The following is a 26808-nucleotide window of genomic DNA, read 5'->3' as shown; positions in this document are numbered from 1 at the left end:
TTTTCAAATTTACTATTCAAGTTCTGCTTTTGCTTTAGTTGGTTAAAGTCTTTTCAGAACCTTTCAGAACCAAATCTATTGAGTTACAGAGGGCAAGGCCAGATAACATAAATCTCTGTAAAAGCTGACATGGTTATGTGTCTTATAGATTTTTTAAATAACAGTAACTCAATGGATGGAATCGTTCCAGGTTTGCACAAAGTGTGGTAGCAGGTGGGAAAAAGTCGTCTAATCTGCTGTCCTTAATGGCGGGTTTTCACACCATATTGTCCCAATTCCCCCTCATTAATTATGCAGCCACAGGAAACATGGCGTCAAACTGATGAGCGGCCTCTGATTTTCCCACCATGCATTTGCCTCGCCGCTTCCTCATGTAGCCGCGCAAAAACTTCTCAATGCTTGCAGCCCAGGACTGCTCTAGTGAAGACATGGCCCCAAAAGCTAAGAAGAGTCCAGCCCATGATTCAATGACACATCCCTGGAATGCCTTCTGGACACCATGGACACCGGCCGTGATGTCCTCTACCCCTGCTCTGGCCACAGGAAGCCCATCAGTCTAATCACTCCAGCTTGGGATGCGGTCAGTGCCAATGCTGCACACAAGAGGTTGGCCATCCAGTGCAGAAAGAGGATGAATGATCTCATCCATGCCACCAGGGTATGGCAACCATCTTATCACTCTAAACTCTCACACTCACAAGCCTATCACACATTCACTGCCAGCTCATTCACTGCCAGCTCAAGAGACATCACCACTCAATCTCTCACACACACCCCCACATCTCCATCTGGCATCATTTCCTCTGGAGACTGCCTCCTTGGCCCTCATCATCTTGAGGCCACTTGCACAGATCAACATGTGCCCCCACACACACAGCCTGGGACACCCCACCTGCCACTACAGCCCTCGCCCTGCAGCCTCTTCCCTTGCATGAGGCCACTTCTTCCCCTTCACCCGGCAGCCAAAATCCAGCCCTGCACTACGGCTGGTCTTGTAGGTGGAGACCTGCCCGTGAGTTTGCTAAAAGTGATGTGGTGCTGTCTGTGAAGTCTGGCGCTTATGACCGCGAGTGCTGCCCAAAGCAAGGTAGGCAAACAAACCTTGAAGCCCCGAGCAAAGTGCAGCTTGCCAGTTGCACATTGCTTATGTACAGTTTTGAAACATGCCAACATGCCCGGATGATCCAGCGTGGGGGGGATGATTTTGGCAAGCAGGGCTTATAATTGGTTGCAAATGTATTAAAATGATATTCCTGATGTGCAGCAGCACCATTGACGGGTGGAATGGACGATCGCAAACTGGTTTCACAACAGCATGAAATCAAGCCTTCATATGTCATATTTCCCCCCCACACGCCACAATGCCCAACACCAATGGGACTGGAAAACTCTGGCCAATGTGTTTGAAGCCAAGCCCATCTTTATTATTGATCAGTCACTAGTGAATTGTTTGTATAAATAATGTTGTCTAAATGGCTGTTGACTAAACACCAATTATTGGTAGCCCATATTCTTTTTTTTAAATTTCCTCCCCCTCCAACTCTTATTGTCTTCTTTTAAATCCTTGCCCAGAATTTGCCAATCCCGTTGGTGGTGGGCATCATGGCGGGCATGAGGGAGCATTCGGCAGGAGGGGCAGTAATTCACAGCGGCATGAAATCACAGTGGGATCATCCAATCGTGCCCTGGACTGTGAATCCCAATGGAGGCTGATGTGAACCCAATTTGCATCCCGCTAATGGGATGCAAAGTAAGGCCCAGCCGGAATTGTCCCGCCATGTCCAATTTACTGTTAGACTGGCGGGGAAACATGCCAGCCCAGAACACGTCTGAACAAGTGATGTGCAGAGGCCAAGATCTACCGTTAGGGCCTTGCTCAGATTGAGGATATCCGAGGAGATGATGATGCTGGAGCCCTACAGCTACCGGATCCTGGAGGAACATGTAAATCGCATGCTGGGTGGATCCTCATTCACATAGCTCCACTGCGAAGCAGCTCACGTAGCAGCTTCGACTTCGCTGAGGGTTCAGACATTCGCGGACTTCGCCATGGGTTCACACCATCTTCCATTGTCTCCACTGATGCTTCAGGCCTGCTTCAGAACTTCACGGAGTTTGCCATGGGCTGGCACGGATGATCAGCGAAGGGGGGAGGGAGAGGAAGGTCTAGGTATGAGTGGGAGAGGAAGGTGTGCCAGGGGGAGGGGTGAGGTTGGGAGAGCCGGGGAGGCAAATGTGTCAGCGGGGGGCGAGGTTGGGGAGTGTGCGGGGGCGAATGTGTCAGGGGGGTGAGTTTAGGGGGGTGTGGGGACGAAGGTGTCAGGGGGGTGAGAGTTTGTGGGGGGCGAAGATGTCAGTGGATGAGGTTGGCAGGGGGAAGGAGGGTGTCTGGGGGGAGAAGGCAGTAAGGGGGAGGAGAGCGTAACAAGAGGAGTGAGTATGGGGAGGAGGGTGTAACGGGGCGAATGCTGCAAGTAGGGAGGTAGGTGTAAGGGGAGGAAGAAGTAAGGGAGGGAATTCAGGGGGGGAAGGAGTCTGGAGGAAGGAGGGAGTTCAGAGGGGGAAGGGAATGGGGGGTAGGAAGGGGTAAGGGTGGAGGAATGAGTATGAGGAGAGGAGGGAGTAAGGGAGGGGTTGGAATGTTGGAATGAAAGGGAGGGGTCTGTGGAGCTAATGACTGTTCCTGGGGAGCGAAATCAAGGTGGGCGTGGTAGGAGGGGATGGTGAGTCTGAGAGGGGGCAGAAGGAGCTGGTCAGGTGGGAGGTGCATCTGTACTGGTAGAAGGGGCAGTGAGTGTGCTTGGTGGGACACGGTAGCAAACACAGTCCCTGAAGGTGGGAAGGAGGAGGTCAGGGAGGTCAATGTGGATGGGGGTGGGATTTTCACAAAGGTAGGGAACGTTCAACTGGACATTCATGAAGGAGAAGAGTTCGGGCTGTAGGGTAATGGTGGGGGAGGTCGAAGATGATGCCGGGGGTTGACTGTGATGGGGATAGGACATGTGTGACTGCAGGAGGGTAAAGGAAGGGGCAGCTTCTGAGAAACTTGACCACGACCATGTTTCTCAAATTGAAAGTGAGCAGATCCTCGTGTTGGGCGGGAACAGATTCTGCATGGGAGTGTGATCAGTGGGTGGGTGGAGATGCAGGTCAGCTCAGATGGACAACTGAAAGAGAACCCCAGCAGGCAGCATTGAAAATACTCAGGACAGCGAGACTGGTAAGTCTGTTGGACCTGCTGCGGCCAGAACAGGGGTAGAGGACGTAGCGGCATGCCACTGCGTCTAGCACGCACCCCAGAGAGGTGTCACTAAATTTGAGGGTTGCATTCACCTTTGCTTTCTGTCACCTGTCACCTGGAGCAGTCCTGGTCTGTAGACATAAAGTAGGCAGCACTCTGGTAAGCTTTAAATATGGCACCTGGAGCGAGGAAGCGCTGAGGTCACTGCGTGGTGGGCAAATCCGAGCTTGCCCGCAAGCGATCTGGCATGTTTTCCACGAATGCATTATTAATGCATGGGAAGGGGGCGATAAGGTGTGAAAATACAGCATTGCGGCTGGCAGGTAAATTGTCCTTTTCCCACCTGCTACCGCACTTAGTGCAAATCTGGGATGATTTCACCCCTAGTTCTGAAGGATTGTGGTTCCATGGGCAGCAACAACATAGGAATGGGAGTAGGCCATTCAGTCCTTCAAGGCTATTCCATCATTCAGAGGTAGGAATGCAACCCACTGCACAACAAGATCTCCTACATAATCATAGTATCTGCTAAAATGAAAGAAAGGAAAACCTGCATTTATATAGTACCGTTCACAACTTCAGGATATTCAAAACATTTTACAGTGAATTAGGTACCACATTTGCATGTAGTCACTGCTGTAATGAAGGAAATATCGCAGCCAATTTGCACACAACAAGCTTTTCACAAACTAGGTAAGCTGTGATGTTGATTGAAGGATAAATATTGGCCAGAGTACCAGGGAAAGCTCCCACGCTCTTCTTCGAAAAGAGCCCTGTGATCTTTTACATTCACGTGAGAGAGCAGATGGAGCCTTGGTTTAATGTCACATTCTAAAGCTGGCCCCTCTGACAGTGCAGCATTCCCTCAGTACTGCCTCTCCAGCAGTGCAGCACTCCCTCAGCACCGCACTGGAGTGGCAGCGTGGGTTTTGTGCTCTACTCCCTGCTCCAGGGTTTCAACCCACAAACTTCTGGATCAGAGACAAAAGTGTTAGCTCTGAGCCAAGGCACCTAGATATATAGTAAGGTTCATAACTCAGACTTTTCAGAGTCCTTCCTGGAATATTCCCTTAGAAATGTTCTTCGAACCTTGGTGGTGTTGGCTGCCTTGTGAATGTCCCTTATCAGCCAGCTCCTTGTCATAACACAAAATAACTTGAAGGCCCATATTAGTACTGGTAACATATTTTGATGAGAAGCAGTAGAAACCTGTATCCATTCCTACAGAGTCATAATTTACAGCAGGCTCTGATCATTCATCTGGCTTCTTGGAATCCTTCCCATTCTAAATCTGTTCACCACAGAAGAGTCAGCAAATGGAAAAATATGTCTAGTTCTGCCTGACCTGCAATTTATTTCACCCTGATTCAGTTTTCTATTGGATGTCTTAAAAAATAGAATCTTTTTAATGAATATAATAAGAATAATGTGGAATTGCTTTAAGTGTTCAGTGTCTCCAGTTTGCTCACCTCTTTGAGGAGATTTCCCTGGGTCTGTGCCCTGGGTGCACGGATTGTTATTGGACAGTGAATGCCAGATGATTGTGTGGGTCAGAATGCTCGCCTGTGGAGGAGTCCCTCTGAATTTCCTCACATCACTCTGTCGATCAGTGCGCCCAGACACAGCCCCAGGAGAAACCACCACTCCCTGTGGCAGCACTCAGCATCCTGTGGGGAAAACTCATCCCAGAATGATGGATGAGATCCCAGCAGTGGCAGTCTGATTGCTGAGAAAAGAAGAAGGAAGCTTAGCGGTGAACCTTAGCTCACTGTCAATCAGCAAGGCTCCTGCTGGATGGACAGTCAGCCTACTGGAAAAACCGGAACAGATAATTGATGAGAATTGAACCAGAAAGCTGGGGCCATGTGTCTCCAGACATTTATTCTGTCAATTTGTAATGGTACCAGTCATGAAATAATGAAGACTGCTCATATTTAAATATTCAAAAAGAAATTTGAATTGCTAAGTCGGCAGCTGCAGCAATAATCTAAAGGTCAACAGAGGGCTGCCAGCCAGGCTGTTCTGATAGGGTCAGAATTAAGGTCCATAACAATTGCATTTTTTGCGACTTGCTGCGCAAACACACTTTATTTGTAATTTTTGTTGTTTATGCCCAATACTATTCAAAATAACTTAAAAAGTTAATGTTTGCTGTCCTATTTAGCCTGAAAACATCAATACTAAGCAAATGAATTGTAATATTTGTGGAAATCTGAAAGCAATAAGGTGATATTGGGGGTTAACATAACTATACTGTAACCTTTAGGATCTGAAGTTGATTCCATTCCAGAGTAATGGATTAAAGGCCTCTTCCCAGAACTACAAGAGTCCTACTTTAAATAAGATTGAGCAGTCTGAACTTAGTTTGTTAAGTAAAATGACCCAGAGTACAATTATAAGCAAATTGGTACTAAATTGACTAATGTTCCTAGAGAGGGTGCATAACTGTCTGCTGTAAACAATGGAATTGTCACAATTTTATCGCAGGAAGCTCTTTTCTGAAGCTGGAGTTACATGCCTTGTTGAGGCAATGAGGTATAATGACTTTTCAGGTAACGCTTGATTCCCTGGGGGACTCTAAGAATCCAAGATTCCTCATCCCCACACCATTGGTGCAGCCAAGTGGAAATCCCAAAAAACCACTAACCTCCAATTCCTGACCATGCTGGGGCATCCAGGGGTCACCTCATTGCAATATTTTAGGTGGGTACCTACACTAGTATGCACATGTCAGGGTTCTACCATCTTTACCTCTGGCAAGGTAAAATTATTTAGTTGAACCTATTGTAGTTGTTATAGAGTTGATCTTCAGACAACTTTTCTTAATGGAAACATTTAACTTTGTTTACAAGACAGCAGCAGCAACTACACATGTGCACCAAACTAACTAAAGAAGAACTCTCTTGTAGAGGTTCCCTCGCGCTATTAACACATTGGTTTACACAGATCATGTGATCTTACAACGCAGGATTATTCTTAAAGCTACAGCCCTATATTTCCCAAAATTATAATTACTACATTCCTCCCCCTTTAACTTTGCTGTACATTTTGTATTTACAATATTACAATATTTACACAGATCATGAAATTACAAGTTTAGTCTTTCAGGTGGTTTCCTAATCGTCGTAGCTCCACGACTTCAGGTTCTTTTGTAGGAAGCACATTCTCTGGAACCACATTAACATCAGGTGCCTCATTATGCACAGGCAGTTCAGTGTTGTCCACTCCGATGGAGATATCGGGCACGTCTGTCCTTAGTTGAGCTACTTCAACAAGAACCACAGGTTCAGCAATGGTTAGAGGTGGAACATCATTTTGTTGGGGTATCTCCCTTTTTCTTAAATGATCCACATGCTTACGGGTGATCCAATCCTCTACTTCCACATGGTATGACAATGTCCGGTCACAGAACTCACTTTACCAGGTAACCACTTCTGTGTTCCACCGAAATTCCTTACATATACTGATTCTCCAACAGTAAATTGTCGCTCACGACTATGCAAACCATGAGTCGCTTTTTGGTTCCCTTGACTTTTTTCCACCTTCCCCTCCAAATTGGGAAGTATCAGACTTAGTCTTGTTCAAAGACGGTGCCTCATCAGTAATTCTGCAGGTGTTGCTCCTGTCATAATGTGGGGACTTGTTCTGTAGTGAAATAGAAAATGAGCAAGTTTGGTCTCCAATGAATCATCTGTCAATTTTTTCATTCCCGCCTTAAAAGTTTGTATTGTCCTTTCCGCCAGTCTGTTTGATGATGGATGGTACGGTGCAGACTTCACGTGGTTGATACCGTTGAGGCTGATAAATCATTGGAACTCAGCACTTGTAAACGCAGTACCATTATCTGAGACAATTACCTCTGGTAATCCATGGGTGACAAAGCTCTGGCGTAGTTTTTCTACAGTAGCATCTGACATTGGTGACTCTACCTCATAAACATCTAACCACTTGGAAAGTGCATCTATAATCAGTAAAAACATGGTTCCAAGGAAAGGGACCGACGTAATCTATGTGCAATTTCACCCAGGGTCTACCAGGCCTCTCCCATGGGTGTAATGGAGCTGCCACTGGCAACTCTTGCAACTGTTGACATTGTACACAGTGTTTTACCACATTAAATGTATTTCTGCTTTAAGGGCAGTCAATGTTTTTTTACTGGGTCTGTCTCTGCAGCTGTCGGCTTTTCAGTGCTGTTTTTGTGCTTCTTGCGCTTTTTGAGTTTTGGCAGGATCCCCACGATCATGGATCTTCTCTTTTAACTTTGTAAAACTTTGTTCCTGTTCAGAAAAAAAACACAGCAGCAATTTCTTCTCCCTTTACTGGGTGATTCTGTGGGTTTTTTACTTTTTTTTAACTCCACATGTTCTTTTGATGTTGGACATCTCACACTTCAGGAGACCCAGTGGCCTCGTAGTCTAATTGGGGCTGTTTTTTTTTGTTTAAATTTAAAATTGCAGTGCTGCTTTCTGCACAGATTGCCCCTTTTTTTTAACTTGCAAGCTGTGTGCCAGCTTCTCTAACCTCCTGAACCTAAGGGGCTGCCACCTATTTTACAAGAAAGTATAGATTCTCTTTTTTTAATGTTTTGCTCACTCGTCTTGTCACTCAGACATTTTGCAATTTTGGCATTTTTTTAAATGTCAGGAGCGCTCCTGGAGATTTTTCAGTCATTTGGATCAGGGCCCATTTTTTTCTTTAACTTAAAGTGACAGCATACCTAGTGAGTATATTTTCCTTTCCTTTTAATTATCTTAGATCCTCACAATTGCTGGGCAAAGCACAGCACCTAATCTGATTTACCTTCATTGCCAGTTTGTTATAGAGTTGATCTTCAGACAACTTTTCTTAGTGGAAACATTTAACTTTGTTTACCATTCTGCAGCAGCAACTACACAATTGCCTCAAACTCCATAACTAAAGAAGAACTCTCTTGGAGAGATTCCCCCACACTGTTAATGCATTGGTTTACACAGATCATGTGACCTTACAACACAGGATTATTCTTAACGCCACAGTCATACATTTCCCAAAGCTATAATTACTATAGTAGTCTTAATCCTTGACTAGGAAAGATTTTAAATCATTTTAAGAGCTTAGTCAACTACCTTAGCTTACAGACTTGGTCTTAAAGTAAAATGTCCTCCCTCCCAGGAGTATTTAAACTAAACAAAGATATCTCACAATAAAATATACTTACTAGGTATATTAGAGCAGAATAACTCTTCTGAGTTAACCTCTTTCAGCACATAGAATTCTCTATTGAAGAATTCTAAAGAAATTAGGGTCCTACCGTATACAAAGTGAGTCTACATTTTTTTTATAATGGTTACTTAATAATATTTTATTATAAGCTTAATATTTTTTTACCATTATTTTATGGTAATGGTTGCAATATTACAACATGCAAGTTGAGTAAAATAAGTTCAATATAAATGCAAAATAAATCCAACTAGAAGTAAATGAAAGATACAAATCCACCTAAAATAGATGTAGGATATTCAAACAAATAAAAAACTAAGTTTATACTCTCAATCAAAATATAAAGTGTAGTTTCTGTCTTTGTCTCAACTAAGAGGAGATAAGACCTCAATTATTTTTTAGCTGTTCAAGTCAGATTAAGATATTTACCCAAGAGTCTAATTTAAATAAACTCTTTGCTTTTAGAATAACATAACCATTGTCTATCTTACTCTTAAGAGTTCTATATTTGCGAATTCTTGTGGGATCAAATAATGTGGTTTTCTGACTGCAGGTGTTCTCCAATTCTCCAGCTTGTTGTAAAAAGTCTCAATGTCCTGTCTGATAAAAGCCTCCTCAAGGCCTTTGCGTCTGTGTATAATATTGTCTCTTTCTGCTCTTGGCGCCGGGCACCATGGCGGGAAGAGAGGAGGGAACATAATGGTGAGAAGGCCAAAAATTGGTCTTACACTCTCGGGAAACCAGTTTGTACCTGACAACCTGAACATTGAGGGGAAGTCAGAGCTGAGCGCACACAACCTTGTGCAGCGCTTGCGAATGTTGCCCACAGGACATCAAAGAAGTGGAGCTGTGCATTCACAGGTAAGTCACTTCTTCCTGGCTGGCTTTCAGTGCATCAGGCCGGGGGTGGAGTGGGGGGTAAGGCAGCACAGACTGAAAGAAATACTCAAGCACATGCTGGGGGAGGGGTGGGGGTCAGGGGTGGTGAAGGAAGCGGCCCTGCCCTTAGAAAAGCTTGTCAAAAGTAAGCATTCTTCTGCAGCTGAGACCGTTCAGCTGCAGCTCCATTGATGTGCTTGGATTCGGGCCTCTGAAGCATTTCAGCCCACTCAAGCAACACAAAAGTATGAAAGTGCTACCAAATGCTCCAGAACTTTTCACCCTATGGGCGCAGACAGCAAATTAATGTGTGTTTTAGTGGACGCAGAGCAATTGGCTGACTGAGCAAGTTGTACAATCCCCTTGCGAAAGGTGGCCATGGCGCAGTCACTGGTGGAGGCGCTCACAGCCCCTTGCAATTCTTTATTAAGGTTTGAACCAGTATGTATTATGGTTCAAGCTAACAACGCAGCCTTGCAGTGTGGGTTAGGAGGATGTCTGCACCTGAATTGAGAGCACAGCATGCAGTCCTGTGAGCAAAGCTGCCATCAGTGTGGCCAGCACTAAACACTGGCCATCCAAGTTGTGGCCAGTGCTCTCCTGAATGCGTGAAGGGGCCTTCAGACTTAACCAAGAGAAGTTATTAGCACACCTATGCTAACCCACACATCTCTCTCTTTGATCCTGCAGGAAGATAACATCAGGATCATGGAGCCTGGTGATTTAGCGGTATGCCTCATTGGCTTACAGGGAGCAGAGAAGAAGAGAGCGGCGGAGGCGCCTGGCTTGGCAAAGGGAGGGGCACCTCTCTCAAGATGAAGGGGTGGCAGGGCCTGCTGCGCACGCAGCTGAAGATTCCCAGTGGGCCATCACTTGTAGGTGCCTCTCTAGACCCAGGGTCTACAGATGGCGCTTGTCATCCTCCTCAGATGACTGAGAACCAGTGTCGCTGAAGACTGCGCATGTCTGGGGAACAAGTTGGTCACATCTGCCACCTGCTGCAGGATTTGGTGCCACAGGGACATGGAGGGCATTCACTGCCAGCGGCCATGAAAGTGACCACAGCAATCAATTTTTCGCCAGTGGCTCCTTCCGAGGCTCCACAGGTGACCTGTGCATCATGTCGCAAGCCTCCACCCACAAATGCAGTCATGGATGCGGTTATGAGGTCATGGATACCATCTTCACAAAGGCACAGAATTCTGTGCCTTTCACCCAGGATCAGGAAAGCCAGGAAGCAGGAGCACTGCGATTTACACAGATCAAAGGTTTCCCACAGGTGCAGGGTGCCATCGACTGCACTCATGGGTGCTCAAATCTCCATGGCAACAAGCAGTCAACTACATCAACTGCAAGGGCTTCACTTGTTGAATGTTCAGCTGGTGGGCGACCACCACAAATGCATCCTGCAGGTCTGCGCACGATTCCCAGGGAGCATCCACGACTCCTACATCCTTAGCAGGCCTCAGATCCCTGACATCTTCCAAGATCCACAGAGGCTGCAGGGTTGGCTCCTCGGAGACAAGGGCTACCCGCAGAGGATGTGGCTGATGACATCCGTGCGGCGGCCTCTGACTGCAGCAGAGCGACAGTATAACGAGGCTCAGGCTGCGACCTGGACTCTGATGGCGCAAACGATAGGCATTTTGAAAATGAAGTTCCGGTGCCTCGACAGGTCTGGAGTAACACTGCAATACAGTCCCCAGAGAATGTCACACATCACCGTCACTTGCTGCACACACCACAACCGGCCATTGCAACGGGGAGGTGGGGGGGGAGAGACCTGGCTGAGCAGGAGATAGAGGAGCTTCATGTACCCTCCGATGAGGAGGATGTGAAAGGGGATGACGATGATGAGGTCCTCGATGGTGAGGATGCCGGCAATGAGGCCATTGCACTGGTCCCAGACAAGGCAGGAGCGCTCGGGAGGCCCTCATAGCTGCAACATTCGTGGAGGATGATAGCGAGATGCAATGAGGACAGTCCTGACATTCTCGCCTTGCATCTGTGAATGATTGACTCCTGTGTCCCTGATGGCAGCGCACATACCCTCAGTGCTCAGGCTCATGTCATGGAGATGCAACGGAGGCTCTAATAGCTGCTAGATTCCAGGAGGATGATGATGACATGAAGTGAGGACCACTCCATAGATCTTCACATTGCCTCTGTGAATGTGTGACTCCTGTCTGGCTGAGGGCAGCTCGCTTGCTCTCTGTGATCAGGGTCATATATCATAGAGACACAGCCATGAAACCTTAAATGCATCTGATCCTTTGTCAGCCTTCAGCACCTGACCCCTTCAGGGGCACAGCATCACTAGACACAGATGCTGAAGGGATGGGGGCCAGCCCCACTTTAAAGGTTCTGAGAGCACACAGAGAGAATGATGGAACTCTGTGACACCTGCCCACAACATTCTGGCAGCAATGACAAACACCATCGAGGTGCAGGCATCAGTAATGTGACCAGTGAGTGTGAAGTTGGGCCATCACTTTGGTCTGAAGGTTACATGCTGCACAGGGAAGTGGCCCTGGACTGAGACACCTGCCTTTATCTTGTGCAGGAACCAAGATTTCACATCTGAGTGACACAACACTGCTCATCATAACAATGAGCCAGAGACAAGGAGACATTCTTGAGAGCTTATTTACAACATTAAGTACAAGTGATTAACTCCCGCGCCCAGGCTCTGTAAATACATCTTAACTTTCCTAATCCTGCTGCTAAGTCTTGGTGTTCCCCGGCCATCCACAGTAGAAGTGTAGGCAGCCTGCTGACTGCTATGCCCTGTCTGTGATGACCATAGCGGGCGTCCTCTAGAGGGCCGAGGCCTGGAGGGCCCCTGCCTGCATTTGGGGTCCTGCTGTGTGGCAGTGGCACCCTCCTCGGTCTGCGAAGCTGGAGTTGCTGGGGTCAAGGAGAGGGGATTCAGATGGCCCGGACACTCCCGCAGTCACCTGGATGGAAGTCCTCGGTGTTTGCACCTGCTGATCTTCCTCCCTATGGGTATCTGAGGTCCCCTGGTTGGCTCCTGGAGGAAAAGGGGAAGCTGGAGTGAGATCGAGGTGCACCGCACCCTTCTCAGGTTAATACTGTTGGAGGCCAATTATGGAATCAGTGATGGAGTTCAGCCCACACAGCAGTGTAGGAGCAATGTCCTGGACCAAGGTCTTCATGGCAACCACCAACCTACCAGTGTTGACTTCAGTGCATTGGCATTCTGGCGCTATCACCTCAGATTGAAGGTGGACGGACTCCTCCATCATGCAGCGGAAATCCCTTCCTGATGTTCCTGAGCTTGCCTTTGCAGCTCCAGCAACTGAGATATGACCAAGTCCAGAGGCTCCTCATCTGACTCGGACTCAGCAGTTTTCTGGCCTCTAGCATTCATCCAAGGGCCAGAAACCTGGAAGTCCCTGCTCCTGCCTGCTGTGGACCAGAAAGTGCGATGTGCTCACCAGATTGTGTCCCTGGGGCTACTCTAGTATTAGGTCCCACTGAGGAGTGTCTCTGCGCTGGTGGAGGGTGTGAGTAAGCTCTGTGATGGGTTTTCAGTTAGAGTGTCATCAGGTTCTTCTTCTGAGGTGTCTTCATGGCTTGAGTTAAGGACCTGACATGTGGACCCTGTCGGCCGTGGACTTGTCAGCTGATTCCCAGGTGTGCCTACAAAAGCAAGGAGAGATAATTAGTGCATGGCAGGGGCCTGTGGGACAAGAGAACTCACTCATAGCATGGTTGTCCGATGGATGTTGTACTGCTGGGTCCTCACTTGGTAGAGCACCGCCGACCTCACCTTCAGCACAGGAATGGTCCAGATCATCGTCGGCCAGCTCGATGACTTTATTTTCAAAATCTCTGAGGACTTTGTTGTTGAGCATTCCTATACCAGTCTGCGGCCTCTCCCTTTGGTTGTGTGGCAGCTTGTCCAGCATGAAGACAGATGGTGAGAGCTTAAGCAGGAAGTCTGCCAAGCCAGATGAGGAGGATGCCTGGTATGTGTGGGTGGTGAGAGGTGCCATGGACAGGGTGAGGACACGATCCACAGGGCAGATGAAGGTGTGTGTGAGAGAGTCAATGGTAATGTCCCTTGAACCAGCAGTGAGTGAGATCCCTGTGGATATTTGATGGAGTTGTGAGTGTGTGAGTTGAGAGTGATGAGAAGAGTGACTTACCCTGGCGGAACGGAGGAGACCATTCATCCTATTTCGGCACTGGGTGGCTGTCCTCTTTTGCAGGGCATTGGCACTAACCACCGGTACCACCGCCTCCCATACTAGATTGGTGATGTTGCTTGCTGGTCTTCACCCAAAGTGGGTTAAAGGACTTCATGGCAGGATTCCACTGCATCCAGTAGGTGTCCAAGGGAGGTGTCGCTAAATTTGACAGCAGCATGTTTCCTCCCTCTGGCAGCCAAACCTTTGCAACAGCTTTTGATCCCTTAGAGAGTGCTAGCTCTTTGCAGGGGCGGACCGGATCACTGAAGGCCTGAGGTGACGACAGGGCAGACTAATCAGAGGCCACCCTGCCAGCGATCTGGTGTGTTTCCCGGGAATGCTTTGTTAATGAGGCAGGAGGTGATGGGAATGGGATGACACTGCACGAGAACCCGTCATTGTGGCCGGAGGGTGAAACATTCTTCTTCCCGCCCGCTACTGCACTTTGTGCAAACCTGGGACAATTCTGTCCATTATCTGAATTAAATCTTTAACCCTTTCGTTAGCTGGGTCAAATCATTAACACACACAGCTTGGGTGCTCATTGAATTATACAGGTCTCACCTGGTTTTAACTCCTGCTGCTTTGTGCCAGGACCTCAATCTGGACCCCAAAGGAATTCATGGCTTGAGTACCAAAAGCAGTGAAGCGTTTGTTAATCAGCACAGACATCCTGGAGCTTGAAATCACCACAAAAAAAATTTAACAACCTACTTGCACATTTTGAAGTAATGACCAGATTAACTGTCAGTGGTATTTTGTTGAAATCATACCTCACAAGTGATCCTTTTACATAGTGAGATTTGGTCCCTTACAATAACTTAATAGTGAAGTTTAATCCTGCAGCTTGGAATCAATAATTGGAAGTGTTTGTAAGGCATTGGCTTGGGAAGTTAGACAATTAACTGCCATAAGCTTTATAAGAATATGAAGAGTTAAATGGAAGGGAATTACATTTCCATGCACAAGTTTTTTTTTATTCATTCACAGGATGTAGGTATTGCTGGCTAGGCCAGCATTTATTGCCTATCCCTAATTGCCCTTGGGAAGGTGGTGGTGAGCTGCCTTCTTGAACCGCTGCAGTCCATGTGGTGTAGGAACACCCACAGTGCTGTTAGGAAGGGAGTTCCAGGATCTTGACCCAGCGACAGTGAAGGAATGGCGATATGTTTCCAAGTCAGCCTGGTGGGTGACTTGGAGGGGAACTTCCAGGTGGCGGTGTTCCCATTTATCTGCTGCCTTTGTCCTTCTAGATGGTAGTGGTCATGGGTTTGAAAGGTGCTGTCGAAAGAGCCTTGGTGAATTCTTGCAGTGCACCTTGTAGATGGTACACACTGCTGCTACTGTGCATTGGTGGTGGAGGGAGTGAATGTTTGTGGATGTGGTGCCAATCAAGGGGGCTGCTTTATTCTGGACAGTGTCAAGCTTCTTGACTGTTGTGGAAGCTGCATTCATCCAGGCAAGTGGGGAGCATTCCATCACACTCCTGACTTGTGCCTTGTAGATGGGAGTCAGGAGGTGCATTACTCGCCGCAGGGTTCCTAGCCTTTGACCTGCACATGTAGCCACAGTATTTATATGGCTAGTCCAGTTCAGTTTCCGGTCAATAGTAATCCCCAGGATGTTGAAAGTGGGGGATTCAGTAATGGTAATGTCTTTGAACATCAAGGGGTGTTGGTTAGATTCTCTCTTGCTAGGGATGCTCATTGCCTGACACTTGTGTGGCACGAATCCTACTCGCCACTTGTCAGTCCAAGCCTGGATATTGTCCAGGTCTTGCTGCAATTGGACATGGACTGCTTCAGTATCTGTGGATTCGCAAATGGTGCTGAACATTGTGCAATCATCAGCGAACATCCCCACTTCTGACCTTATGATGGAAGGAAGGTCATTGATGAAGCAGCTGAAGATGGTTGGGCCGAGGACACTATCCTGAGGAACACCTGCAGTGATGTCCTGGAACTGAGATGATTGACCTCCAACAACCACAACCATCTTCCTTTGTGCTAGGTATGACTGCAACCAGTGGAGAGTTTTCCCCCTGATTCCCATTGACTCCAGTTTTGCTAGGGCTCCTTGATGTCACACTCAGTCAAATGTTGTTATAAAAGACCATCTTATATTTTGCCTCATGTTTTATAAAACTCTTTGGAGAAGCTGAGGAAAGTTAAACTCTTTCTTGTAGAAATTGTGAACTCTAACACATATAAAATGTACCAATTAAGTGGATCACTTTTTGTTCACTTTGTATCAATATTTAAGGACAGGAAGTTGCTTCTGATGACCTCCAACCTGAAAATGTATTCATAGTGGCATGTTGTCTACTGAAATGACCCATGGCCAGAATTCCTCAAAACTGTTCTGCCACCATAATGGAACAGAATTTGCACCTTGTTGTCAGGCAGACTGGCCCCACTGAAGTATCCACAGTCAGATACTTAACATAAACCAGGTGCCCACATTACTCTGGATGCACCTTCAATGTTTAACTGGGTGGGGAGGACGGAAATATGATACTGAGTAGGTTGGATAGATTAGAAGTTTGAAGGAAACGTTGGAATTGGCCTTTTTGATCAGAGGTCTAATATGAAATGTCAAGTTTTCCATTGTCTGGAGTGCTTCAAAACAAAACCTTGGCCTCGACAAATGTGTGGGCCCCGTGAATTGAACTGGAAGCTGGCAACTTGCTGCATACAGGTCATTTGAGAGTTCCAGTGGGCAATGCAATCTCTCCAGCCCTTCCAGATGGCAGGCCACCAATCATAGACCCTTCTTCACTGGACCCTGCTCAAATTCTGATACTTGCCGATAAACTCTCCCATCCATTTCACGACAGAGGTTTCCCCAGCCTGTAAGTTTTGAAGTTTTGAAAAATGATCCACTTTGTTACTAACTGAATTTAATAACAACACTGCATGGTGTCAAGATTGGAAGTAATCTATCTAAATGTTTTAAAAGCAATACAAATGCAGTAAAAGAACACTTGTGTCATGACTCACTGGGGATAGTGCACTGTAATATCAGGCCCCACTGTTCCCTGAGCCAAGACAAATGTGAAAAGTTTGGCCAAACCACCAGATTGCCCCAATTCTGCCTAACTGTTTAATTTAGGTTAACAGAATATGAGCACCAGGTTTGTAAACTTAACAAGTAAATAACTGTTTATTGGACAAACTGTCGTTAACCAGTGACAAAAGAAAGAAATATGAACTTTTAACTTTTAACTCTATAACTTAAACTCTACCCCTTTCTTAAATCCCTATACACAAACACACACATAAGACACACAAAACATGGATTTTAAGGGTGAGATAAAACAGTTCGATAGCACCAATCTGGAGTACAGGATTAGATGGATTGATTTTGATCGATGTCTTCCAAATTCCTTGCAATTTGTGGTTGATGACACAAGGTGGTCACCCAACACTTTCAGCCTGTGGTTCACTCGTTGAAAAGCTTGCTTTTCAATGTCTGTACTGGTGATTTTTTTCCCTTTTCCTCTTGACAGGGGTATTCAGAAAAAGCAGGTTACAGAGATGTGAGGGATAGCCAGCTAGCTATTGTGGCAGAATTACTGGAATCTTACAAACACAGGGGAGAGAGGTTTCAGGTCTTACCTCTTTTCAGGCTAGGAGCTGTTCTGCCTGCACTGATTATCACACAAAACCCTGGTCACCTGGTCAGGAGCCAATTAAAATGCTGTCCTTAGGCAGTTCCGCCTACTCCAGAACTCCTTTCCGGCACTATCCTGATCTCTTATGTTCCAGGATAGCAATATTGCAGATATTCCTCAAACATATTCTTTGCATGCTAACGTGCCAATATTGAATCATAGATCATTCTCTTCAGACGCAGCCCTGATTGTTTATCAATTCACGAAACAGCTCTGTTTCAAATGAACCTATTTACACTGTGAATAAGGGCTTGGCAGGGAGTAGAGGGCCAGGGAAACAGTAAGTGGGAGGGTTGGAGAGGGAGGTGATAAGCAGGAGGGTCGGGGAGGGAGGTGGCGAGTGGGAGAGGCAGGGAGGGAGGATCGGGGAACAGCGAGTGGGAAGATTGAAGAGGGAGGCGCTGAGTGGGAGGGTCAGGGGGGAGACGGGAAGCAGGAGAGGTGGGGAGGGAGGCGGCGAGCCAAAAATAACTTGTTAACCTATTCCCTCTGATAAAAACTGTTAGCATTGGGGTTTAATGTGTTGGTGCCCAGTGTGACAACATTGTGGAATGATGTGGAATGGTTATCTGACATATCGCATCTGCTAAAAGATGCCCAGTCAGTTGGAGAATGCATCAAGTGAAACCTGACAGGGGGAGAAAAAAATTCAAAAATCATTTGTCCCATTAAACCTGTTTTAGCTCTTTGAAAGAGCTATCTAACTATTCCTACACCATTGCTCTTTCCCTATAACCCTGATTTATTTTTCTTTTCAAATATTTGTCAGATATTCTTTAGTTCTGCTTCCACTGCCCTTCCAGACCTTAATTTGCTGTGTAAATGTTTTTTCCACATGCATCTCTCATTGTTTTTCTAATTATCTTAAATCTGTGTCTTCTCCTTATTTACTGTATCAAAACTCTACTTGATTTTAAACACCTTTCTGAATATATTCTAAATATTCTTCTTCAATTCTCAGCCCCAAGGCAGGTCTGACCCATAGTGCCTCAATCTCCACCACAGGTTGGGCAAGGAGGCAGGTCCCAAATCCACCCCAGCCAGAACAGGGATCGAGGCCCATACTGTTGGCACCAACTGGATCCACACAGGCTGTCCAGGCAACTGAGATAACCCAACTCCCAAGGACTCTGAATTGGTGTGCCAACATGAACTTTTACATGGATGCTGTAGCCTGGAGCAATGGATAGTGATGGCAGAGGCTCCAACTTTCAGTCCATCACATGGCTACCCAGGAATATCTCCTGTTCTTACTGCCTGCCATGCCGTATATTGGAAGGATTCACAAGTTGATACTCAACTTGTTTGGCCACGTATGAACGCACCTAAATTGGCCATCAAATCCTGGAGTGAGTCTTGGGCCCAGAGCCTATGGGTGGAATCGTCCGTGCTCAGCAGCATGAGAGGTCAATATGGCGAGAAGGCCAGAAATTGGTTTTGCGGCATGTGAAACCAGTTTGCGAACGTCCGCTCAGCCCGTCGATGGTGGGCTGCCTTTCCTGCTGTTGGGCGTCGGGAGCCTCATCGTAACACATCTGCATATCATTATAAGGCCAGCCCGCTGGAATCATCCACCCCCCACTGGACCGTCCACCCACGTCAATGTGTTTCACAACAGCATATATAAGGTGTGCATTTAGAGAGAACTCAGAGGTGGGTACACCGTAACGTTGCACAGCGCTCACCTGGGTCACCTGTTGGACTTCAAGTTTAAGGTGCGTTGGAGGCATGGGGGCAAGGGCTGCCCTGTAGTTGAGGCAATGTGGGGGTGGGGGCAAGTGCTGCTCTTTGGTTGAGTTGACTTTGGGATGGGGGCAAGGGCTGCCCTGCGGTTGAAGATAGTGCATAAGCATGTACAGGGTGCGGATGGGGGGGGAGGGAAGCAGCCAGGCATTAGGGAAACCTTGTATAAAGTGACCATTCCTCTGCAGCTGAGACAGTTCAGGCACAGCCACGTTGACATTCGTGGAGTCGGGACTCTAGCTCATCTGCCCACTCGGGCAACGCAGAGGCATGAAAGTGCCACCAAGTGTTCCAGAGCTTTTCACCTCTTGGGCACAGACTGAAAACTTATGAGAGTTTTAGTGGACTGTAGAACAGTTGGACGACTGGGCACATTGTACAATCTCCTTGCTAAAGTTGGCCGTGGAGCCTAGTGGAGGTGCTCACAGCCCCTTGCAATATCATCATCCTGGTTTGGACCCGTCTCCCCCATGGCTCAAGCTAACAGCGCAGCCTTGCAGTGCGGGTTAGGAGAATGTCTGTGCCTAAGCTGAGAGCACAGCATGCAGTCCAATGGGCAAAGCTACTGCCAATCGGTCCGATGGAGTGGGGCGGAGGGAGGTGGGGTTTTGGGCAGCCATACAGCGCACTAAACGCTGGCCATCCAAGTGGAGGCGAGCACTCTCCGGGGTACGTTAAGGGGCATTCAGGCTTAACCAAGAGAGGTTCTTAGCATACCCAAGCTAACCCATGCGTCTCTCTCTTTCATTCTGCAGGAGGAGTACATCAGGAGCATGGAGCCTGACGACCAAGCTGTATGCCTCGTCGTGTACAGAGAGCAGAGATGACGGAGACGACAGTGACAGAGGTGCCTGGCTGTACAGAGGGAGGAGCAGCTCCTGCATACGCCGCTGAAGAGCCACAGTGAGCCGCCGCTGGTTGACACCTAGCTGGACCCAGGGTCCGTAGATGCCGCCTTTCATTCCTGCAGTGTTGCCAAAGACTGCGCATGTCTAGGGAACTGGTGGCCACATCTGTCACCTGCTGCAGGATTTGGTGCCACGGGGACATGGAGGGCATCCACTGCCAAATGCCGTGAAAGTGACCACAATGCTCAATTTTTATGCCAGTCACTCTTTTCTGGGCTCCACAGGTGACCTCTGTGGGATATCACAAGCCTCCACCCACAAATGCACGGGGTCACGGATGCCATCTTCATGAGGGCACACAACTTTTTGCATTTCACCCGGGACCAGGACAGCCAGGATGCAAGAGCGTTTGGATTTGCCCAGATCTCGGGTTTCCCATAGGTTCAGGGTGCAATTGATTGCACTCACATGACACTCAGATCTCCGTTGCAACAAGGGGTCAACTATGTCAACCACGAGGCATTCCATTGGCTAAATGTTCAGCTGGTGTGCAACCACCACAAACGCGTTCTGCAGGTCTGCACACAGTTTCCAGGGAGTGTCCATGACTCCTACATCCTCAGTCAGTCACAGATCCCTGACGTCTTTAGGGTCCACAGAGGCTGCAGTGTTAGCTGCTCAGGGACAAGGGCTACCCACAGAGGCCACGGCTGATGACACCCGTGCGGTGGCCTCAGACTGCAGCAGAGTGAATGTATAATGAGGCTCATGCTGCAGCTCACACCTTGGTGGAGCAGACCATCGGGATGCTGAAGATGAGGTTCTGGTGCCTGGACCAGTCTGGTGGAGCCCTGTAATACAGTCCACAGAGGGTGTCATGCATCGTCTTCACTTGCTGCACCCTTTACAACCTGGCACTGCAATGGGAAGAGGAGCTGCCTGAGGAGGAAACGCAGAAGCTGGAGGTCTCCTCTGATGAGGAGGACGTCAACAGGGATGAGGGTGAGGTGGTATTCGAAGGCAACGATGATGGCAATGAGGCCCTCACACTAGCCAAACGAGACAGGCGTGCTCAGGAGGCCCAATTGCTGCTAGATTTGTGGAGGATGATGACGAAATGAAGTGAGGAGACACCATAGGTCCTCACATTGCATCTGTGAATGTTTGACTTCAGTCTGGCTTATGGCAACGCACATACCCTCTGTGAGAAAGCTCCTGTCATTGGGAAGCGTTGGAGGTCCTAATAGTCACTCGATTCAAGGACAATGATGATGACATGCAGTGAGGACACTCCATAGATCTTCACATTGCCTCTGAGAATGTCTGACTCCTGTCTGGCTGAGGGCAGCTCGCTGCGCTTCCTGATCAGGGTCATATCATAGAGACACAGCCATGAAACTTTAGACACACCTGATCCTTTGTCAGCCTTTAGCATCTGACCCCTTCAGGAGCACAGCGTCACTGGTCACAGATGCAGGTGTGATCAGGGCCAGCCCCACCACAAAGCTGCTGAGAGCACACAGAGAGAATGCGAGAACTCTGTGACGCCTGCCCACGACATTCTGACAACAATGACAATCACCATCGAGGTGCAGGCATCTGTAACGTGTCCAGGGAGTGTGAGGCCATCACTTTGGTCTGGAGGTTGCACAAAGCACAGGGAAGAGGCCCTGGACTGAGACACCTGCCTTTATCTTGTGCAGAAAGGTTTCACATCTGAGTGACACGAACACTGCTCATCAGAACAAGGAGCCATAGGCAGAGAGACATTGTTGGGAGTTTATTGACAATAGTGAACATTATGTACAAGTGATTAACACCTGTGCCCAGGCTGTGCAACTATACCTTCTTAACTTTCCTAACCCTGCCGCTACATCTTGGTGCTTCCCTGGCATCCACAGTGGAGGTGGAGGCAGCTTGCTGATTGCTATGCCCTGTCTGTGATGACCATGGCAGGCGTCCTCTGGAGGGCTGAGACTTGGTGTGCCCGACCTGCGTTCAGGGTCCTGCTGTGTGGCAGTGGCGCCCTCCTCGGCCTGTGGAGCTGGAGCTGCTGAGGTCACAGAAAAAGGGGATTTGGATGGGCTGGACACTCCCAGAGTCACCTGGATGGATGACCCGGGGGGGTGGGGGTACACCTGCTGATCCTTCTCCCTATGGGTGCCCAAGGATCCCAGGCTAATTCTTTGAGGAGAAGGGGTAGCTGGAGTGAGACCGGGCTGCCTGGCACCCCTCTCATAAACACACTGTTGGAGGCAAACTATGGTGTCAGCGATGGAGTTCTGCCCCTGCTGCAGTACAGGAGTGACATCCTGGACGAAGGTCATCATGGTGGCCGCTATCCTACCAGTGTTGACTTTGGTGTGTTGGCATGGCAGCACTATCACCTCAACCTGAAGGCGGATGGTCTCCTCAGCATGTAAATGCACACTATGATCAGGAAGCTGGTGAAGGTACTGAAACATGGGATAAGTTTCTCTTCGAAGAACTACTATATATCTGCTTATGTTGAGATATATTTGTACAGCAGTTTGCACAATCAATGGGCGAGTCACTAGACAGCTAATTTATCCCAGTTGTGACTGACTTTATTCATACCAGCTTTGCTTAGTATTTTCTGATTGCATATTCTGTTTCCCAAATTCCATATTCTGCATCTTCCCATTAAATATCATTGTTTGATTCAATCATTCAATGATATAAAGCTGCAGCAGCCACACTGGGGTCCCTAAAGATGTGGCGCGTATTATCATGATCAACCATGCAGAAATTCATTTGATCTGTTGCTAACTTACATTAAGTGCTTCTTATGCCTGTCTGATTTCTGTTTCATTGTGTCAAATAGTTGGAATTTGAGATGAATCTGATATTAGCTTATTATTATAAATTGGGAATTGTAAATAGAATCCAGATTTGAGAGAAAATACCAAAGGACGAATAGTATCCTGAACCCCTTGTGTAAAAATGAAAAAAAGAGTCCTGAAAATCATTAAGTAGCCCTCAACCAAATTAAGCTAGGTAGTGTCTTTTCACATAAAGAGCCACCAAAAAAGAGACTATTTGGCTCCCTGATACAGTCCCACCAGCTGGGTGACAGAGGAGGGGCATTGCAAGGGAACCTTACAAGTGGGGCCTTGAGTGCATTTATAATCACCACCTAAAGCACAAGTTGATGTGCTGGTCTTAAATTCACACTCTGATGTCTAAAAGCTAATGATTCACCTGGGAATTTTGCTCTTTTTACAATGCTTTATCAGTTAACCATTCCAGTCCCTGATACAATAATGACATTCGCACCAAAGGATCAGTTATTCCTGCCATGTTATGACTGCACGTTAAATAAAAATCTGCATTCTGTTACCAGGAAGATTCTAGGGAGACTTTCCTGAGTCTGCAACCAATTATACAGGATTACATGGGTGAAGTGTATATTAGGAAACTTGGATGGGTCGGAGCACAAGCCTGTAAAAGAGCCCATTTTATTTCCTTCCAGTTTTTAAATAGAGGAGGACAGAATATTTTGCATTTTGGGTCTACACTCCAATCCATCCAATGTTTCCATAGTCCTCAGTCGCAAGCCATCCCAGGCACCTGGGAATTGACCCCGAAAAGCTTTCCTTTCTGTGGGCCATCGCACTGCTAAATACACTTTAGCAACTTGAGACATAACTAAACAGGTTAACTTAACTGAACTGAAAATTATCTCACCTCCATTCACTCCAATAATAAAACGCCCCAGAATCAACATTTCGAAGGAGTCAGCAGTTTCACTCAAGTACATCAACAAAGCAGCAAGGATTGCAAAGCCATTATTAAGGAGAAGCGTACATTTCCTAGAAGCAAAAAAAACATAAAGTTTTCACACAAAGAAATTGCCTTCAGGCTTCAGAAAATATTGCATATAGAATCCCACAGATTTTCTTAAGAATGCATTCTTTACACTCAGCATCTAGGTAATGTAGCATTTCAAAGGGTTTGCATTCAAAAAGTAAAAACTAAGTTAGTGCATTTAACTCCCTGAATTGATATGAAGCCTCTCAAACTCTTTTGTACAACCAAAAAATAAATATTCTTATCGGAGACTGCAATCCATCAATAAGGTTCATTGAAAACAAAAAATATACAATGGAAGGAAGTTAATCAGGCAGATTTCTGTTAACAAGAATAAAACAATGCATTGTTACTTCTCCTAATGTTACCAAGTTAGATACAAGCTTATAAATGAGGGTCTGCACAACTGAAATGAAGAGTTGTAGATTTGCTGAAATGTATCCTCAACTTGGGCCTGGCGCTGTCAATCAGTCCCTACCCAGACATCTTGTGGACCATCGCCTAATGTTGTTACAGTCCCCATAGGGAGCAGTGAACCAAAAGAGCCAAATTTACTGAGTGACCTCCGAACTTGAACATTGCTGAAAAGAGAGACATTTTTTTTCATCTTGTATTCGTCAGGACAATCACCAGAATGCCAAGTTTCACACAATCTATTCATGCAGGGAAAAAGGATGCTAATTGGTTGGCAAGTTGACTCTGATTGCTGTCTCCATGGCAACACCTCAACCAAAGACCACCACTTTCAGACCGGAAAAGTGCCCATCCACCTCAAGTCACATGGACTAGTATTTCTTATTATCCAAAAATTATAATTGATCCTTTTACAAGTGAAGCAAACACTTAAAAGTTCTTTTGAAAGTTGTTTAAAATGTTTACAGTTACAGACTCCCTAAGCATTTTAAGATCATTACAAATTTCCCTTACTGTTAATGCTTCAGGGTCAAAGGATGTCACAATGTAAAGAGTTTTGCCACAGTCTCAGTCCTCGCTGCTGCCTGCACTGTCAGTACCAACCTTGCACATGCCACACAAGAGTTGCTAGATACAAATCTATTCATGCCTAATCCCATGATCCTTTATCTTGACTGACTAATATGATGTTAATAAGGGTGCAATTATTTTATTAACATGCTGAAAACATTGTGTCACTGAAGCCTGTTGGACTCCAGTCTAAATGCAAGTGCAGTCTCCATACTATTTCAGCCCCAGAGATTTCGCCCTGGATTTTCATCCTCAAGCTGGGTAGCAGGAGTCAGGAAAATTCTTGGTTCAGCCCACCCGCCTCTGGAGAAAGTGCCCACTAAGGCAGGATCTTCATTTCCAGCCGACGGGTTCGTGCTGGAGTCAGGCCAACCAACCCAGGAAGAAGTTTGGAGGCACCACAGAGCTGTTGGGTGTGGAGGTGGACTGTTTACAAGGCTCACTTTGGTGCAATGGGGCTTCAGCCCAGTTAAAATAAAAACACAAAGGTGGTCCAAACCTCACCCCTCACACCCCCTCATCCTTCAAATACTCCCCATGTCTCATCCATGCCACCTCAGGCTCCCTATAGCCTCTCATTCGCCCTATGCCTAGCTCTGCCCTTTCACTCAACCCCCATGACCTCTCATTCTCCCCATGCCAAGCTCTGGCACTTCCACACCCATTCACCCACTATGCACCGTATTGAACCAATGCACCCTATAGTGACAATAGGATGTGTTGCAAAAAGCTTTTAAAAGAGTAATTCATTCATAGCTTTCTACTATGTTGAAAAAAAGTAATTTCACTACAAGGCAATAAAAGTCTCAATCATGCAGACCCATTAAAGTATGAATAACAAAAACCACAACCCTAGAAACCACTTAAACTTGTGTAAATAAACACTGAAATTGACAGCAGAGATCAGAGAGCCTCAGCTGTCAATCAAGCCATGTTTGCTCTTGGGAGCAGCCATTTCAACAAGCTTAATGGTTGGCCGGGCTCTCAGCAAGGGTAGGTGGAAAGGCAGAGTTTGACATAGGGGTATGAGGGGTCAAGGGTTTGGGTAGGAGGGCAGAGCTTGGCATGGGCGCATGAGAGGCCATGGGGTGGATGGAAGGGCAGAGCTTGGCATAGGGGGTATGAGGAGAACCTTTTGAACTTGGGGGAGGTCATGGTGGCATAGTGGTATTGTCATTGGATTAGTATTTCAGAGACACAGTGTCTGGGGACATGGCTTGGAATCCCACCACAGCAGATGGTGAAATTCGAATGCAATTTTAAAAATCTAGAATTAAGGGCAGATTACGCAGGTGGGGGCGTGCCTGATGCGATCGGGCGGAAAATTGCACGAGATGACGTCAGGCAAGGACGTTGTGACCCATCTAACTTTACGGTTGGCAGATGGGCAATTCAGCCAGATGGTCTTTACATTTTTCATGAAACCTCATCCAAGGGCGGGCTGAAATCTCTGTTAGGAAGTAAAATAAAAAGAAACATCTGGGGACAGCATTTCTATGAGATATGCTTTCAGGTGCTTGATTGTGATGCATGGACATTTTTTTGCAGCATTTTAGCCTGCCTTCAGGGAGCTCTCTCCAGGCACTCACCCGCACCCGTAGTGACATCGCCGCCCGCCCTCTTCCTGCCCCCACTCAGCAGCGCTGAGCTTCTCAGCACGCGTTTTACGCTGGTTGGCCGGTAATTAGCCAGCAAGCATGAAAACTCAGTCGGGGGCCGATCGCAGTTGGGGGGTTGTTTCCCAACGAGGGAAAAATTCAGGCCTAAAAGTCTAATGGCGACCATAAAGCCATTGTGGACTGTTGTAAAAACCCATCTCGTTCACTAATGTCCTTCAGGGAAGGAAATCTGCTGTCCTTGCCCGGTCTGGCCTACATTTGACTCCAGACCGACAGCAATGTGGTTGACTCTTAAATGCCCTCTGAATGAGGGCAATTAGGGATGGGCAATAAAGGCTGGCCATTTCCCATGAACAAATAAAAAAAACCACCTTTTAAAAGCTCCCCTTATGCAGACGAGGGTTCACAACTCCTCTGCGAGGCTGTGAACCATGACTCTTTAAAAACCTGGCCCGACTCCATGAAAATTGCAGAGGAGTAGGAGATACCAATTTCCTCAATGAAGCCAGGCAGGTCAAGAGTGTTGTATGCGGGCTTTTGGCAGGAACCAGCCCGCACTCTTTAAAGGCACTCTCCA

The 26808-nt window shown here is 47.0% G+C and overlaps 1 protein-coding gene across 2 annotated transcripts in view; it reads right to left on the bottom strand.

Annotated features, from left to right (window-relative positions):
• Positions 1-26808, bottom strand: part of slc2a9l2 (solute carrier family 2 member 9, like 2) — a 461881-nt gene that overhangs the window by 313623 nt on the left and 121450 nt on the right. For both annotated transcript variants that reach the window (XM_078541911.1, XM_078541919.1), the window contains exon 5: positions 23506-23630. In XM_078541911.1, the coding sequence (XP_078398037.1) occupies positions 23506-23630 (125 nt within the window). The remainder of the gene's footprint in view (positions 1-23505; positions 23631-26808) is intronic.

This window comes from Cetorhinus maximus, chromosome 1 (assembly GCF_964194155.1).
Source record: "Cetorhinus maximus chromosome 1, sCetMax3.hap1.1, whole genome shotgun sequence".
Taxonomy (NCBI): domain Eukaryota; kingdom Metazoa; phylum Chordata; class Chondrichthyes; order Lamniformes; family Cetorhinidae; genus Cetorhinus; species Cetorhinus maximus.
The sequence above is the reverse complement of the archived record's forward strand: the minus strand, read 5'-3'. Positions and strand labels throughout refer to the sequence as shown.